The sequence below is a fragment of the Mastigoproctus giganteus genome, chromosome 1, assembly GCF_048544385.1.
Source record: "Mastigoproctus giganteus isolate SK-2022 chromosome 1, ASM4854438v1, whole genome shotgun sequence".
NCBI classification, from domain to species: Eukaryota; Metazoa; Arthropoda; class Arachnida; order Uropygi; family Thelyphonidae; genus Mastigoproctus; species Mastigoproctus giganteus.
Genome location: NC_143575.1, coordinates 129,862,449 through 129,879,820, shown reverse-complemented (window position 1 = coordinate 129,879,820; position 17,372 = coordinate 129,862,449). Strand labels below are relative to the sequence as shown.

The following is a 17,372-nucleotide window of genomic DNA, read 5'->3' as shown; positions in this document are numbered from 1 at the left end:
TTGTTCATTTACCAGACAATCCTAATCATACAGCCAATACGCTTGATCTTTTTCTCACAAACAACCCTTCTAAGTACACGGTCGATGTGAGAGGCCCTTTAGGCACTTCAAATCACAACTTGGTGATTGTCTCTTCTACAATGGAACCTTTATCTCATGGCTGTTCCCAACTTCGTGTTGTTTGGCATTACAAGAATGCAAAATGGGATGACCTGCGAGACTTCTTTTCTTCTTTTCCTTGGTCGGATTACTGTTTCAAAATTTCTGATGTCAATGTTTGCTCAGATCGTGTCAGTGAAATTATTCTTGCAGGAATGGAATCCTTTATCCCACACTCCACTTTTTAAAATCTCGTCCTTTATCTAAACCTTGGTTTTCCAATAAATGTGCTAAGGCTGTCCAAGAGAAGAATGTTGCATATCGTAATTGGCTTGTTTCTAATTCTTCAGTTTCATTTTCTGCCTACACCAAAGCTCTCAACAATTGTAAAGCAGTTATTAATCAGTCCAAACTAGAGTTTGAACAGGCTAAGAGTAGAAAACTTGCTTCTTGCCCTAATGGTAGCTGAGCATTCTGGTCTCTTGCCAAAGCTATTGGCCGCAACTTTTGCCCATCTCTGCTCCCACCTCTGTCCAAACCAGATGGTTCTGTTGTCACTTCAGCTAAGGATAAAGCTGACCTGCTAGCATCCCATTTTTCTTCCAGCTCATGTATTAATTGATCTTGGTAAAACACCTCCCACCATTCCCAACACACTCCATTCAATGCCTCCTGTGGTCTTCCGTCAAAAGGATATCAGAAGGATTTTGATGAATCTCGATGCTAAGAAAGCTCCAGGTCCTGATGGTATTTCTCCACTTGTTCTCAAAACCTGTGCTCCTGAACTTACTCCTATTCTTTGCCGCCTTTTTTCACTTTCTTATTCTAAAGGTGTTTTTCCTTCTGCTTGGAAATTTGCTCATATCCAGCCAGTTCCTAAAAAGGGTGACAAATCCCTCCCATCCAATTATCGTCCCATTGCAATTACTTCTACTCTTTCTAAAGTAATGGAGAAATCAATTAACCACCAACTCTTAAACTACCTAGAAACCTTCCGTCTGATCAACTTTCACCAGTATGGATTCCGTCAGTGTTGATCCACTGGTGATATTCTGGCTTATGTTACCCATTTATGGACTAATTCAATGGAAAGGTTCGGTGAAACACAAATAGTTGCTCTTGACATCTCAAAGGCTTTTGATCGTGTTTGGCATAAAGGTCTTCTAAACAATCTTCCATCATATGGTTTGCCAACTGTTTTTAGTAGTTGGTTATCCAGTTTTCTCTCTGATCGCTCACTGAGGGTGATGGTTGATGGCTCTCTGTCTTCTAACTTCTCCACTAATGCCGGTGTCCCCCAAGGTTCAGTTCTTTCCCCCACTCTTTTCCTCTTGTATATCAATGACCTTCTTCCATTGACTGGAAATCCTATCCATAGTTTTGCCGATGATAGCACATTGCATTCAACTTTCCATTTTGAGAAACCTTGTCCTGCTCAATCAGCTTCAACTTCTCGAAAATCTGCTACCAATTCCTTAAATGCCTATCTTCAGGTAATTCTCCAGTGGGGCAAAGACAACTTAGTTGATTTCAACCCTTCTGAAACTCAGTCTTGTCTTATATCTCGCAAAAAGGATTCTTCTGCTCCTATGCTTATCTTTAGTGACACTCCAATTTCTAGGCAAAAGGATATATCTCTTTTGGGGATTACCCTGACTTCTAATCTCTCTTGGCACAAGCACATTACAAATATTGCTTCCTCTGCATCTAAAAAACTTGGTTTTCTCTTTCGCTCTCGGCGTTACTTTTCTTCCAAACAGCTGCTCACTCTGTATAAATCGCAAATCCGCCCTGCCATGGAATATTGTTCCCACATCTGGGGTGGTGCCCCCAAAACCTCTCTCAGGCTTCTTGATTCCATTCAGAAGAGGGCAGTTAGGTTAATTAATGATTCATCTCTAACAGAGTCTCTCCACTCGCTGTCTCATAGAAGCACTGTTTCTGCTGCATGCCTCTTCTACAGATACTTCCATGGGCACTGTTCTTCTGAATTAGCTTCTATAATTCCCGCTCTCTCTTTCAAAACAGTCCGAACACGTGCCGCCACCAGCCAACATCCATTTACTGTCCAACTTCAAACGCACAGAACCAACTTTTCATCTTCCTCATTTATTCATTCAACTGCCGTTTTCTGGAACAACCTTCCTTCATACGTATTTCCTGAAAATTACAATCTACAGAAGTTCAAGTCCAATGTCAACAAATATCTTCTTTCGTCTTCTCAGTCTCCAGCCCAAGCACGGTACTATAGGTTCTAATACCTCTCGTGTCTGGGGTTCACATAAAAAAAAAAAAAAAAAAAGACACATCATGGGTTTGTTAAGGTCTTGTCCGACAAATTTGATTCTATACTATGATGTGGTTACAAAGGAACTGGATGGAAAAAAATAATTTTGATATATACAGTCATCTCTTGATTTACGCAGCTTCACTATTGTGTGGTCAGGTATTTACTAACGGAATTTTAGATTGCATGGCAAGTTTCACTGCCTGTATGATTTTTGTTTATGTAGCTTCAAAAATAGGAATGAAGATCAGATTTTGAAATTTTGTTTTTTACACGATTGAAGATTTCATTGAAGGAGAAACACATTTCACCATAATAACTTAAAATTCCACAGAATTCCAGCTGTCGGTATTATTGCAAATGTAATAAGATCGAGTTTACTACCCACTAAAGCACAATAAACCGGAAAGTGGAAATTGTTTTTATTGTTTTATGGTTGTTCCTTCCAGAAATGTGCTTTAGAAAAATATCACAAAGGCATTCAAAAGTGATTCTTATAACCAAACATAGCAATAAAATGGTGTTGTGTTTGTCCGGTTATTTTTGAAACAACTTCCTAATTCGGGAACCCTCTTAATCAGTTATCCTACATTAGCTGTTCGGACAGAATCGCGCCTCCATAGCCAGGTGGGCAGGAGCAGCAGTGCATAGCACACACTCCTTGATTAGACCGGGGTTCGAGCCCGTGACCACCAAATATACGGGGTGTGGAAAGGTCAGGGAATGACCACCGCATATCTCCAGAGCAATATGGCCTTAGTTGCTAATGCTACTGAAAAACCAAAATAACAACAATAACAACAACAGAGAGAATCTTTTTTCTGGTTCGTACAACGTAAACTGATTTAATCAGTAAGCATTGCTTTTGCTGATTTAATATTTCTTGTCTGTATAAAATGTTTAATCAGTGCCTAAAATGAAGAAAGATATAACAAAAAAAAAAAAAAGAAAAAATTTAATTTAATTTAGAAAAAAATTTTAATTTAATTAGTTTAATTTTAATTAATCTGTTCCACATCATTGGCTGCAAAAAGCACTTCAAAACTGAGAAATCCTATCATAGAGAAAACAGAAAAATTACTTTCTTTCTGGATAGAAGATCTTGATCAAAAAAGAATGCCTCTTAGTTCTGATATTCATGCCAAAGCTCTGCAGATTTTTAATCTCTTACAAGAAAAAGAAGCTGGTCCATCCAATGCAGATGTCTTTCAGGCCAGTAAGGATTGGTTTGAAAATTTAAAAAAAAACGTCAGTCTTCACAATCTAAAATTAATGGGCAAAGCAGCTAGTGCAGATACAGAAGCTGCTTCTCTGTATCTGGAAACTTTATAAAGGATTTTATTGGGACTGAAGGCTATCTAGCAAGTAAAGTGTTTAATGCTGATGAGACTGGCTTATTTTGGAAGTGTATGCCAAGCCGACCATTCATTTCAAAAGAAGAGAAAACTGCCCCAGGTTTCAAAGCTGCAAAAGATAGGTTAACACTTTTGTTATGTGGCAATGCAGAGAGTGACTTTAAGTGTGAACTGCTTCTAATTTATATATCAGAAAATCCCAGAAAAAGGAATATCAAAAAGCTCCTTACCATTTCATTGGAAATTGAGCTAAAAAACATGGATGATAGCTAAAATCTTTGTGGATTGGTTTTTAAATTGCTTTTGTGTCGAAACAAAAACGATATTGAAGAAGAACATAGCATTCAAAATTTTGCTAATTCTTGACACTGCACTCAGTCATTAGCATTGGTAAAGGCACATAATGCAAGAAAGCAAGCTTATATAGCATCAGCCAAAAAAATTTTTTTTTAAATTCCCACAACCCCATCCATTTGTTCCAAATGTTTGTCTGGTTCTGCCTTGAATTTCTTTAAGCTATCAACTTCCACAATGACAGATCAAAGTTTGTTCCAACAATCAACTACCTGCTGGATAAAGGTTTCTGCCACCTCAGGTTTGTAATATAAGCAAGAGGAAGAATCTCATCAGCATTGAGCCTGCTCAATCCATTCATGGCCTTATACACCACAATCAGATCACCTCTCAGGTGCCTAGTCTCCAGACACTGCAATTTGCAGAACTAGCCTTTCTTCGTAAGAGCAACCCTTTGTTCCATTCACTAATCTTGTTGCCCTTCTCTGTACTTGTTCTAGCAACTCTATATCCTTCTTAAAATGAGGCTTCCAGACCTCTGTGCAGTACTGAAGGTGTGGCCTGACCATTGCCTTATACAAGGGAATAATCACCTCCTTATTCCTGCTTGCAAAATTCATATATATCATTGACATGACCTACTCTGGCAGCTTGTCTGCACTGCTGAGAAAACTTTGTATCTGACTGCATAATTAACATTCTTCACTATCCTGAGTGTATAGGATGTGGTGTTTTTTTTTTTTTTTTTTTTTGGCTAATGATGTATAAGCTTGCTTTCTTTCTTGTATCATTGCTAATATGAATATTATATTATAAAAACTGTTCAATAATAAATGAATATAAAATCTGCAAAAAAAAGTTTGGTTTCCATTATTTGAGGCAGTGTTAGTCCTATTTTTAGTGGATAAATGAGTACCACTACATATCTGCAATTCATCTGTGCATTTTAAAGTTTTAGTTAGTGTGTATGCATGTGTGCACCAATTTTTATGTGCTGTAGATGGATATACATTTTTTTTTTTTTTTTTTTCTTCCTTCGGTTTTTGATATAAATTTTACTCTGTGCTCTTTTAAAAATTCCAAAAAACAAAAGCATACGATTATGGTTATATTCTAGTAGTCTGCATTTCCTCTGACCAGGTTTGGATTTATTTATTTATTTATTTATTTTTAATCAGGTTTGGATCCAAGTGGTTATCAAAAGGCTTCCCAGTACTGTAATAATAATAATGGTGACGATGACAATGATGATGATGATGATGTTCTGCTTGGTGGAAACAACCAGTTGAATGACACTGAACGTTATGTGAAGTGTGATAAATTCTATTTTGTGTGTCCTAATCAACTGTGTAAAGTGAATATTGCTGTAGATGGATCATTTGTTGAAAAGGTAAGTGTTCTCTGTAAATTTTTTTTCATCTTGCCACATTGTTTGTATTTTGAAATTGAGATTTGTTTGGAGTCAATTGATGATGGTCTGCCACAAGTTGTAGCTGAATATAGTATTCATTGATACATCGATGAATTTACGGTTATTCTATAAATGAATTGAGTAAATTATAAATTAAATATTAGTTTTTTCTGGCATATTAGAAAACTAAGAACTTAAATGAGAACTCTCATTTATGTTATTAATATTTTTGTCTTGTGAATTCTATAAAAATAGATATTTTTATATTGAATTAATATTTTATTCTAAATTACTTTGAAATTATTTCATCTAATTTTAAATTTTTAACTTTAGAAACATTCATTCATTACAGGATACTGGTTTAGAGGCCAGTCTCGCATTCTGCCCAAATTCATCCTGTAATTTGAGATTCCCCAATCATATTCCAGCCTTATGTAACCAAGTCCACAAGCTGATTAGAAGTTATATCAGCAGATATTATCAGGTAAGGTTAGGATAGTTATTTAACAAATATAAACAAGTATATTTGTCTTATCTGCACCCAAATTAAAATATAAACTAATTAATCAGTGGGGTTGTTTTTTTTTTTTAATAACCTTTCAGATTATAGTAATAATACTATCCATATAGTGCAAGGAAACCACAGGCTTTTGCTTCACTGGCTGGTGGGGAGAAGTAGTATATTTGCTAAAATTATTTGCTTCCCTCCTCACACAGGTAACCATCCAGTTGACCTTTGAATTTTCAAACTGCCAACCTATGAAGGCAACCTGTTCCTGCAGTTGGGTCCACCTCTTCTCCTGTAATTTGAACTTATTCCCCAATTCCGAAATTCTCTATAACAGTGAGAATTCCACTTGATTCGTTTGACAATAAATGAAGGTGAAACCTCTCTCAGAGCCTTATAAATCTCAATCAGGTCACCTCTTAGGTGCCTAGTTGCCAAACTCTGTAGCCCACATAGGAATCTTTCCTTGTACGGTCACCCTTTCACTGACCTCACCATGCGAGTTGCCCGACATTGGATCCTTTGACGACACTCAATGTCTTTTGTCAGATAAGGGCTCCATACTTGAACACAGTATTTCAAATGTGGCCTTACAATTGCTATATACAGTATAAAGTGTCTTAATTGTCTGATGGCACCAAGGGTTTACCCCATTTCTGCATTGTGTACTCTCTGTTTTTGTGACACAGAACTCAGTGGAAGCCAGAGATTTAAAAAGTTTGTGGGGAGTGGAATGTCGTGGTGTTATGTTCTGTTGTTTCTGTGACCATTTAGCCATTTGGCCCCTATTGGGATCCACCGTTACCCACACTTTGCCACAAGGAGGCAGGTCAGGCACCCAGTAGATTATTTAAGTACTCTGGCAGGCCCTGCTACCTAATTTACAAGGATTACAGTAACAACACACACACACACACACACACACACACACACACACACACACACACACACACACACACACACACACACACACACACTCTGGTGTTCAAAGAAAGTGCATCGCCCCTTAAATTTGCACCCGCCAGTATTGCACTACCTTTTTTCCGGGGCTGTTGATGGCCAATCTGCTTTTGCCAATTCATAAATTGACCGTGTTGCTGATTGGCATGGGGAATGAATGAATGTGCCTCCAGCAGCTGCCCATGTGTTGGCTGCACCCTGGTGGCACAAACAAAACAACACACATTAATATTTACACACATACGCTTACACTCTTTCAGGCCCATTATGTAGAATTTCTGCACCATAACAGAGTACAAAGGTGGATATGGGCTAATGCCTAGGAGCCACCCCGATATAAGAACACACACACCCCTTAAAATTGTAATTGTCATCCTAATAACATAAGTATATAGCAATAATTCTTACAGATTGCATCAGATAAAATTGACACGATTGGGTGATGATGTAATATTGCATCAGCTGTTAACATAAGCATGCTCTGCAAGAGTTGCATTCATTACTTGCTTGTGTCAGGATAGCGAGTTACGTGCAGTTGAAGCCACAAAAAAAGAGTGCTATTGTTGCTTAATATGAGGAAGGATGTTCTTCCTGTCATATTGCTTATAGTGTCTTATAATCAGCCGACAGTGAGTAGATTTCTTTTCAAACTCAAGAATACTGGTTCTGCTCATAGGAAAAAAAAGAATCAGATGCAAACGAATCTCTACGTCAAAACAGGACCTCATTTTAAAGCGCTTATGCCTCAAAAACTATAAAGCTTCTTTGTCTGAGCTCAAAAGAGAATGGGAAGAACATACAGGAGTGGTAGCAAGTGCAGTAACAGTCAGAACACGGGCGCCTCTGTAGCCAGGTGGAAAGGAACAGCAGTGCGTAGCACACGCTTCTTGATTAGACAGGGTTCGAGCCCGTCACCACCACCAAATACAGAGGATGCGGAAAGGTCAGGGAATGACCACCGCATATCCCGGAGCAATATGGCCTTAGTTGCTAATGCTCCTAAAAACCAAATAACAAATAACAAACAGTCAGAACACGCCTCTTCAAAAATGGACTTGGTCTGTTCTCCTAAGAAGAAGCCCTTTCTCACACAAAAAAACGAAAAATGCCGGATTAATTTGGTGTAAGGAGCATGTCAGATGGATCCCCGAGCAGTGGAAGTCAGATATTTTCTCGGATGAGAAGAAATTCAACCTGCATGGCTCTGATGGGACACAAATGATGGAGTTGGTCACATGCAGTTTATAAAGGGTTCCATAAATGCCAATGAATACAATGGCTATACTGGACGGCAAATTGCTGCCAACTATTAGAGACCATTTCAGCATGCCAAGTAACTGCATCTTTCAGAACGAGTCTGCTCCTTGTTATCGGGCAAAAAGTGTAAGTCTGTAGTTACTTTAGTTTCATTTCTGCATTAGAGGTTCGACAGTAATGTGTTTACATTTGTTACAGGTGAAAAAATGGTTGGAAGAACAGTCCATTACAACTCTTAGCTGGCCAGGAAACAGGCTGTACCTGAATCCTGTAGAGAACTGTTGGCATCAAGTGGAATCTGCAGTTGCCAGAAAGAAACCAAACACCCTTTGTGAACTTCAGGAAGCCATAATTCGTGTTTGAAACCACAGACTGTCATTTGATTATCTTCAGAAATTGATCTTTTCAATGCCTCGATTGGTGTGCTACTGTCATCAAGGCAAGAGGCGGTTCAACTAAATATTAGTTTGTACCTGGTGAACTTTTCATTTTGTTTTCCATTTAAAATGATAAACTTAAGCAAACTGAGGGCTTCTGATAACGTTTCAGCCATAATTGTCGTGTTTACCAAAACTGTTGTATAAAGGTTGCAAATGCTCATTTTGGAATATTTTGAGAGTACATGCGAAATATTACTTAGCTTTGCCTTAAATGTTAATAAATATCTTTTCTTTATATTTCTATTTGTGATTCTAGTCATTAATGTAACATACCATCCCGAAAAAGGGTTAGAAATGTGAAATTCCTAGGTGATGCACTTTCTTTGAACACTACTGTGTGTGTGTGTGTGTGTGTGTGTGTGTGTGTGTGTGTGTGTGTGTGTGTGTGTGTGTGTGTTCAAAGGGATTATTTGCTTACAGTGTGGCATCCTGAAGAGATACCGTTTCACATATATCTGCCAGTTACCTTCTAATTTTTAATGTTGGTTGGTTTATATATTTTTAATTTTAAAAGTTTATTTAAGCATTGGTGTAGACATTAACATAACATTTTTGAAATGCATAGACATCTCCTTCCAAATTGCAGTTACCTACCCAATCCAGGGCTGTTGCTAATATGGCACGAACTTGCACCCCAGGATTACCTGAGCATCTTCAATTTTTTCAATCATATTCTTTTCAGTGTCCTTCCCTTCAAATTCTTCAACTCTGAGCTATTAATGCAATACGAGGGCAAGGGTGTCTATTGCTATCATAAGTACTTTCATAACTTCGCCTCCCGTTAGCCAGACATCAACTGCTTATGGAAACAACATACATTTAGATAAATTAATACCAAAAAATATATATATATAATATTGGTACAAACATTTAGGGGAGGTAGGTAACATCTAAAGGAATGTGAATCGCATAGGAACCCATAACCGGAAACGTAACTCGGTAGACGGCGCTGTTCATCAGTTTGTGAGGGGGGAAAATTTCTGGTTTACTCATTCAAGCAGTAGCCTCCGCACGAAGAGCATTCTTCGATATATGAACTGTGAGCTGCCAGACATGCACCTAGTGTGTGGATTAGCAGAGGGCAATGGACGAGCTGCTCAACGAATTTATGGAGAATGCTTCCCAGACAGACATGTACCGGACCACCGTTTGTTTGCGCGTGTGCATCAAAATTTGTGCGATTATGGGTCATTTAGAGGTAACAGGAGTAGTGCGGGCAGACCACGTTCAACACGAACTCCCGCCATGAAAGAAAGTGTGTTGAATGCCGTCTAGAATAATCCTACTACCAGCACACATGCCATTGCCTCTGCCTTAGAAGTGTCTCGTTGCAGTGTACAGCGTGTCTGGCACGACGATTCCTTACACCCCTTTTATCTCCGAAGGGTTCAGTTACTGCTCCCCCAAGATTATCCTGCACGTGTGGCTTTTGCACAGAAGTTTCTCCAAGAAAGTGTTCAAGGCTTGAATTTTCCAGCCTATGTTTTGTTCACGGATGAGGCTTATTTCACTCGGGAAGGCTTATTCAATCAGCACAATGCTTGTGTGTGGGCTCACGACAACCCACATGGTGTGCGCCCCCATGCAGCACAACATCGCTTCGCAATAAATGTGTGGGCAGGTATGGTCAGTGACTGCTTAGTCGGCCCATACCTGTTACCATCCCGCATGAACTCCGCTAAATATCGGATCTTTCTTGAACAGGTTCTACCAGGATTACTTGACGATGTTCCAGCAAATGTGAGAGACAACATTTGGTTTCAACATGACAGGGCACCTGCCCATTATGGAAGGTGTGTCCGTGACCATTTGAACAGGTGTTTTGGGCGTCGACGGATTGGCCATGGTGGACCCGTTGCCTGGCCCCCACACTCACCTGATTTATTGAGCCTTGATTTCTTTCTGTGGGGGGCCGTCAAATCTATTGTGTATGAATCGCCTGCGGAGACGGAAATAGATCTCGTGGCGAGACTCGTCTGCACTGCTGCTACTGTCAAAAAAACTGCAGGTGTGTTCAACCGTGTCCGCCAATCGTCCGCCGCTGCATCGGTGTCACACATGCATCGCGTCTCATGGTAGAACCTTCGAGCATCTGTTGTGACATCATGAAATGCATTCATCTCGTACTCCATTGGTAATATTATGTGAAATAAATGTTTGCCACTAATTACTGTCATCTGTCTGTCATTTCTGCTTCTTGTACCTCTGCTACTACTTTCCCATGACATTTCTGGTTATGGGTTTCTATGCGATTCACATTCCTTTAGATGTTACCTACTCCCCCCCCCCCCCCCCCCCCCAAACTAAGTAAGCAACTCTTTTCCTCCAAGCTTCATCATTAAAGTAAGCCACATGGTCATGTTCCCATTGCACTTCCAGGAACAACTTGATTTCAACTCGAAGACACGATTGACAACATTTCCTTTCGACGACCAGTATACAGCAGTGTAGAAAAGAAGAACCTCATGATCAGAATTCATATCTTTACAGAGTTCTTTAAACATACGAGTGTTGAGGGCTCATCTGAATGAATATATTTCACGAAGACAAGCAACTGAGAACATGAACTTATATCCGTTGATTCATCAACTTGAAAAGAAAACAATGGAGAAACTTTGATTTCATTCAAAACCTGCTCTTTCGTGTCTACAGACAAATCTGAAATGCACCTCTGAATAGTGTTATTGTACAGAGATATTTATCACATCTTTATCTCGCTGGCTTCTCCAAGAATTAACTTCACTATCTTCAACATGCAGGGTTGATTGTTTCTCCAATCATGTAAGGTTTTTTGGTTTGGCAATTTATAATGTGACTTCATATGATGCTGTGCTCTGTTGCTGAAAACTTCCTGATGTCTGAGATCAGTTTTGAGGCATTGAAAGAACTCCAAATCCTTTTTAGTATGTTCTGAATGCTTTTTGTCTCTAAGTGACATTTCAGTTTTGAAGGTTTCATAGATTCAACACTGAGAACGACATTGCACCACAAAACACATTATGGCTTCTCCATGCCATTGCTGATCAAAGTGGTAAAGCCAAATTTTAGATAGTCTTCTGAATATTTATGTTTTTTCTCCATAGTTATGGATTTAGCATGGACAGCACTGACTGATGACAACCTACTGACGCTCTTTAGGTTTTAGAAAGTGCAGGCAGTAGCTAACTCACGCTCGACAGCAAGTGGCTGGTTTCTATCATGGCGCCACCTAAAGGTGGTTGACTATTTGGCAAACTAAGTTTGTGCCAGTTTGCATTAGATGGTCCATCGTGGACATTATTGAATTACATCATTGCAAACATGGCGGCATCAGAAAAGCATACAGGGTGATCTTCATCTGCGTTAAGAGAGCAACTCACCTTTATTCGACAGCCTGTTAAATTTTATTTTTAGGGAGTGAATCAAGGTCCGCCGTAGTGTACATTTGAAAAAATATTAAAGGCCCACCATAGCAAATAATTAAAATAATATAAAATGTTTCATATGTATAAACACGGTGGGCTTTTAATATTTTTTAAGTATCCACTCGGTGGACCTTAAGTCACTTCCTTTGATTTATCAAAAATCAGTGTTACAACCACTAGTAGAATATTGCAGTGTAGCCATATTGAAATAAATAAGTGTTGAAAACCTTTGTGGTGAAATTTCCTATAAAAATATTTGCAACTAAAAATAACAGTGGCGGCCCCCTTGAGGGTCGTGACCCACAGGTTGGGAACCTGATACCCTAACCTATACTCTGAAATGACCACAATGTCAGAGGAATTTAGAGCTAATCATGTTGTTAATAAATTGATTATTACTGGATTTTGCTGCCACGTGGGCTCATACCTAACTTATGTTTCACCCAGCATATTTATCACATGCTGCAACCCGTACAAATTTGGAAGAGGAAATCCTGGTGTTTATGGGGCTATGTTCCAGTGCATTGCTTTAGCTTCTTACATATGTCCTGCTCTGAAGCTATACTCTTACCATTGTGGTCGAAGGGTAATGATTGAAGATGGTGGTATTAAAACTAACCCATAAGTTAGTGATACTTCCACGTAGCTTTAGGCACATGCCCAATGCTTTTAGTCTTAACTATTGCACACTATCAGTCATCTCTCATATTGTGGAGTTATACTTCATAACTGGGTTGCCACTATTGCAACACCAAGGTACCTGCCACCCACCAAAGAGAGGCCAAAAAGCCTAAAAACGGTACTGTCTGGGTGGTAGTATCTGCCGAGAATAAGGAACAAGAACTTTAACCCAAGCACAGTATTAAGTACTGTAGGTTCTAATACCTCTCATGTTTGGGGTTTTCATAAAAAAAAAAAAAAAAAAAATCATAGTCTTCTTCACTGGTGAAGCTACTTATTCGAAGTAGTGCGATGCAGGCAACTCATGAAAGTATTTGCAGTATGAGATGAAATTAAAATGGTGCCAAAAAAAAAAAAAATCTGTATTGCTGAGAGAGAGAGAGAGAGAGAGAGAGAGAGAGAGAGAGAGAGAGAGAGAGAGAGAGAGAGAGAGAGAGAGAGAAGTAGAAGGGAATCACCAAGAAAGAGAAGAATGATGATATCCAGCTCATGACCCTGGGTATGCCAAGCCCATACTCACCAGATGTGAGCCCTCGTGGTTAAATGTTGTGTCTTTGGCTGCAGGGCTCCCTCTTAGGACCCTACATTTCCTGCCACCACCACCACCACTGGGAGGTGAGCCAGGCTGTCCCATAGTTCTCTGGCTAGTCCTGCCAAGGTGACTTGAGCTTCGTGACAAAGACTAAAAAAAAAAAAAAAAAAGTAGAGATTGAAGTTTATTGTGGGAAGAAAATAGTGAAGGCAGGTTAGACTGAGGGGAGAGATTTGGGTGGACCAATAGGGTAGATGGGCCACCCAAGCAAGTCAAAGTAGGCGAAAAGGGGGGATAATGTCACAGGGGCAGGTGCCCCTCTGTGATCACCAGAGGTCTAGGGCACTCTGAAATCCCGCACCTTTAAAGGTGCGAGCAGTAGGGTTGAGTTGTGTGTGGGAGGGCCAGCAGTAAGTTGAGTTATGCTGGTTGTTTGTCCAGGATAACTTTATCCAGAAGGAAGTTGCAGCTGCTGTACCACAGCTTGTACAGCTCTGTTCAGCAAATTTTCCTCTTCTGCAGGTAAATACTGCTTGAGAACAATTACCTTATTTCTTTCGTTTAAAACATCCATTATTATTGCCAGTTTTCCTGTATTTAATGTTTTTAAATCAACTGTATTAAAAATGCTTGTAGTGGAATTCCCATTTTACACCAACCTGTAATTACATGTTAATCCATGGTTTTCAGATTCAGGAAATAAAACTTTGATCATAAACAGTATAGTTACTGCAGTTAAGGCACTGTGCTTGCAACTATTTATAAACTTTATTGCAGCAAACCATTAGTAAAATACCAAGAAAGAAAAATTAAATATCTGTGATACTAGAGATAGTTAAATCAGTAAAATGACATTGCCAATCTTAATTTTAAAATACTCAATTAAATGCCTACCTGTTTTAATAACATTCTAGCTTCATTAGAAATTCAGTAAGACATGCATAATACAACCATGCAAGATTTATGCAGTATATAATATGAGAACAACAATTATTTCTGAAAATTTCAGCACTTCTTTTCATTTTGTATTTAGGGTTGGCTTCAGTGTGAAGATCCTGCCTGTGCTCATAGAACTCGAAAAATGCCACTTCGGTTTATTCATACTGGACCTGTGTGCCCATCATGTGAAAAATCTGTTCTCCGCTCACAGGTATAATAGTGTATGATTTATTTTATATTATTTTACAGCAAAAGTTGACTACTTGACAAAGAAAACTCCATCAGCATTCTAATTTTTTCTCTGTGTTCACTGGAGACAACACATCTGTATGTAATTCATTTTGACATGTGCATTTATTGTTTCATAAGCACACCTATAAATAAATCCTTCTGCATAATCTTAATTTAAACATATAATTGAAAGGAGTAATTTCACTCATGTAAAACATGTTACACAGATTTACCCTACTCCTTCTGCCTGAGATTGGCTTAACTACGGTTTATGCATACCAGCCCTGTGTGCCCATCATGTGAAAAACCTGTTTTCCGCTCACAGGTATTATAGCGTATGATTTATTTTACATTATTTTACTTCAAAGCTTAACTTCAAAGGAAAATTAGAATGCTGATGAATCCATCAGCATTCTAATTTTCCCTCTTAATTTTGTAAGTAATTCATTTTGACATGTGCATTTATTGTTTCGTAAGCACACCTGGAAATAAATCCTTCTGCATAATCTTCATTTAGCATTAGCATTAGTAGAGGATTATGATATAAGAAAGCAAGCTTATGCAGCCAAAAAAGAAACCCTCCCATTTCTCATCTATTCCCTCCAAATGTTTGTCTAGTTCTGCCTTGAATTTATTTAAGCTATCAACTTCCATAACAAGAGATGGAAGTCTGTTCCAGCAATCAACTACCCGCTGGCTAAAGGCGAATTTCCGCACATCTATTCTACAACTGTCTTTCCTCAGTTTGAATCTATGCCCGACCGGGTTCTTAATCTGAGCAAGAGGAAGAATCCCATCAGCTTGCTCAACCCGTTCAAGGCTTTATACACCTCAATCAGATCACTTCACATGTGCCTAGTCTCCTCTCATAAATGCACCACTCACTTCTTCCATCGCGATGTTTGCCATGACTGAACTAACTGGGAAACCCATGGCTGTGCCGTGCACCTGTTGATAAATGGAGTCATTGAACATAATTGCACCAGCACTTAAACACAGTCTGATGGCGGTGGATTTAAGAGTATGCCAGATCCCATTACCTTTTGGTGTTGCTACGTGGATGATGTGTTTGTAGTGATCCCCAGAGATTCGGGCGACTGACTCTTAGTCCACCTCAACTGTCTGTCGCCTTTCATAAAACTGGCCATCGAACTAGAGTATTTGATGTGAAGGCAAGTGCCTGAAGACAACAGTCTATAGCAGGGCAATGTGGGCTGGCCAATTTACCAACTACCGGTCAGCACACACGCACAGCCATCTTCTTAGCACTGCACGGACCTTGTTAACTCGCGCCTGGACCCACTCTCGTTCTACGAATGAGAGATGCACTGAGATTGCTAGGGTCAAGGTGAATCTTGCAAGGTGTGGCTATCCCACCAGTACCCAAGAAAAGTGTGATCTACAGGCACGTGACCAAGTAGCGACCAACAGGAACATTCAAGGTAATGACTGCCATGAGCGCCTTTATCCCATACTACCCGAAACTGTCACAGCAGGTTTCTAGAGTCCTGGAATCTCATGGGATAAAGTGCGTACAGCTCCCGAGCAGGAAATTGCAATCCCTCATCTCTAGAGTGAAAACAGCAGTTCCCACCTTACTAGAAAGTGGACTGGTCTACCGCATTTCTTGCCATAAATGCACTGGTTGGTTGCTATGTCGGGGAAACTGGCAGAAGGCTCGGCAAATGTATCTCAGAACATGAAAGAACCATTCGCTTAGCGGACAACACTCGGCCATTGCTGAGCACTACTAGTTGACACGGCATTACCGATGCTGCGCCTGATCTGCTCTAATACTTTGGTCAACAGAAGCAGTGGATGTTGTGTCCACCCTACTATTGAGGAAACCATTCTAATGACTGACAAACGTTGTCAACGTTCACATACGTCACAACTACAGGCTTCAACTTCAAACAGTTAGTTGTTACATCACGCAGTTTACTGTGCATGACTGGCACTATACGCTCTTAAGTTCTACCTTCCTAAACTTTCAGTTCAACTGATGAAGGTTACCAAAATAACCAATAGCTTTTTGTACTGTATGTATTTAACATATTCTGTTTTACTATTTAACATTAAACCTATCATTTATTTTATTTTACTTTCTGTTTCGCTCTGTGCTACATAATAGATTATACAGAATGAATCCAGAGTGCACAGACCTCTTTACCTAAATACTGATTCAGTTTATCAACTACTGAGCATGATCATCAATAGTCAAACCATCTATGTTAAGTGGACCAATATGATTCATCTCTTTCCTTCTAGAGTTTACTTATGTAAAGAACTTTTTGCTGTTTTACTTTACATCTTTTGCCAAAGATTTCTCGTAATCTGCCTTCGCCTACTTAACCTTCTTTGTGACTTGATTACAGACTAGCTTATATCTGGCATAGACTTCTGTGTTACCTGATAATTTATATGCATCCCATGCATTTTTCTTCTCTGCAACGAGCCTCATTAATTCATCTGACATCCATTTTGGCCTAAACCTTGAATAGTATTTCGTAGTTGGTATAAAAAGCCTAGTAGCCTCCAAGTTTAAGTCCCTGAAGGCTTTCCATTTAGAATTCACCATTGGTAACATCATCAGTTGATCCCACTGTATAGAATTTAAAAACTGTCTGAGACCACTGTAGTCACCTTTACGAATGCAAAAGCTCTTCCCTTTACCCTTGATGGTAGTTACATCTTTAAGCAAATCCCACATCAGTACACGGTGATCACTGTCACCTTGTGGTTCCTTTATCTGCAAATTCTTAATGCATGAATTAATGCATTCCCTCTGGTTGCCTCTCGAACATGTTGCTGTAGAAAACAGTTATCCAATAAATCTACAAAATCCTTGCTAGTGTGCAAGTGACCAAACCGCCCTTTACCCTTGATGGTAGTTGCATCTTTAAGCAAATCCCACATCAGTACACGGTGATCACTGTCACCTTGTGGTTCCTTTATCTGCAAATTCTTAATGCAT

The 17,372-nt window shown here is 39.3% G+C and overlaps 1 protein-coding gene across 1 annotated transcript in view; it reads left to right on the top strand.

Annotated features, from left to right (window-relative positions):
- The window catches only part of PolA1 (DNA polymerase alpha catalytic subunit), a 662,965-nt gene that overhangs the window by 592,952 nt on the left and 52,641 nt on the right, over positions 1 to 17,372 (top strand). The window contains exons 33-35 of the mRNA XM_090387531.1: positions 5,214 to 5,425; positions 5,799 to 5,930; positions 14,262 to 14,378. Of these exons, the coding sequence (XP_090243657.1) occupies positions 5,214 to 5,425; positions 5,799 to 5,930; positions 14,262 to 14,378 (461 nt within the window). The remainder of the gene's footprint in view (positions 1 to 5,213; positions 5,426 to 5,798; positions 5,931 to 14,261; positions 14,379 to 17,372) is intronic.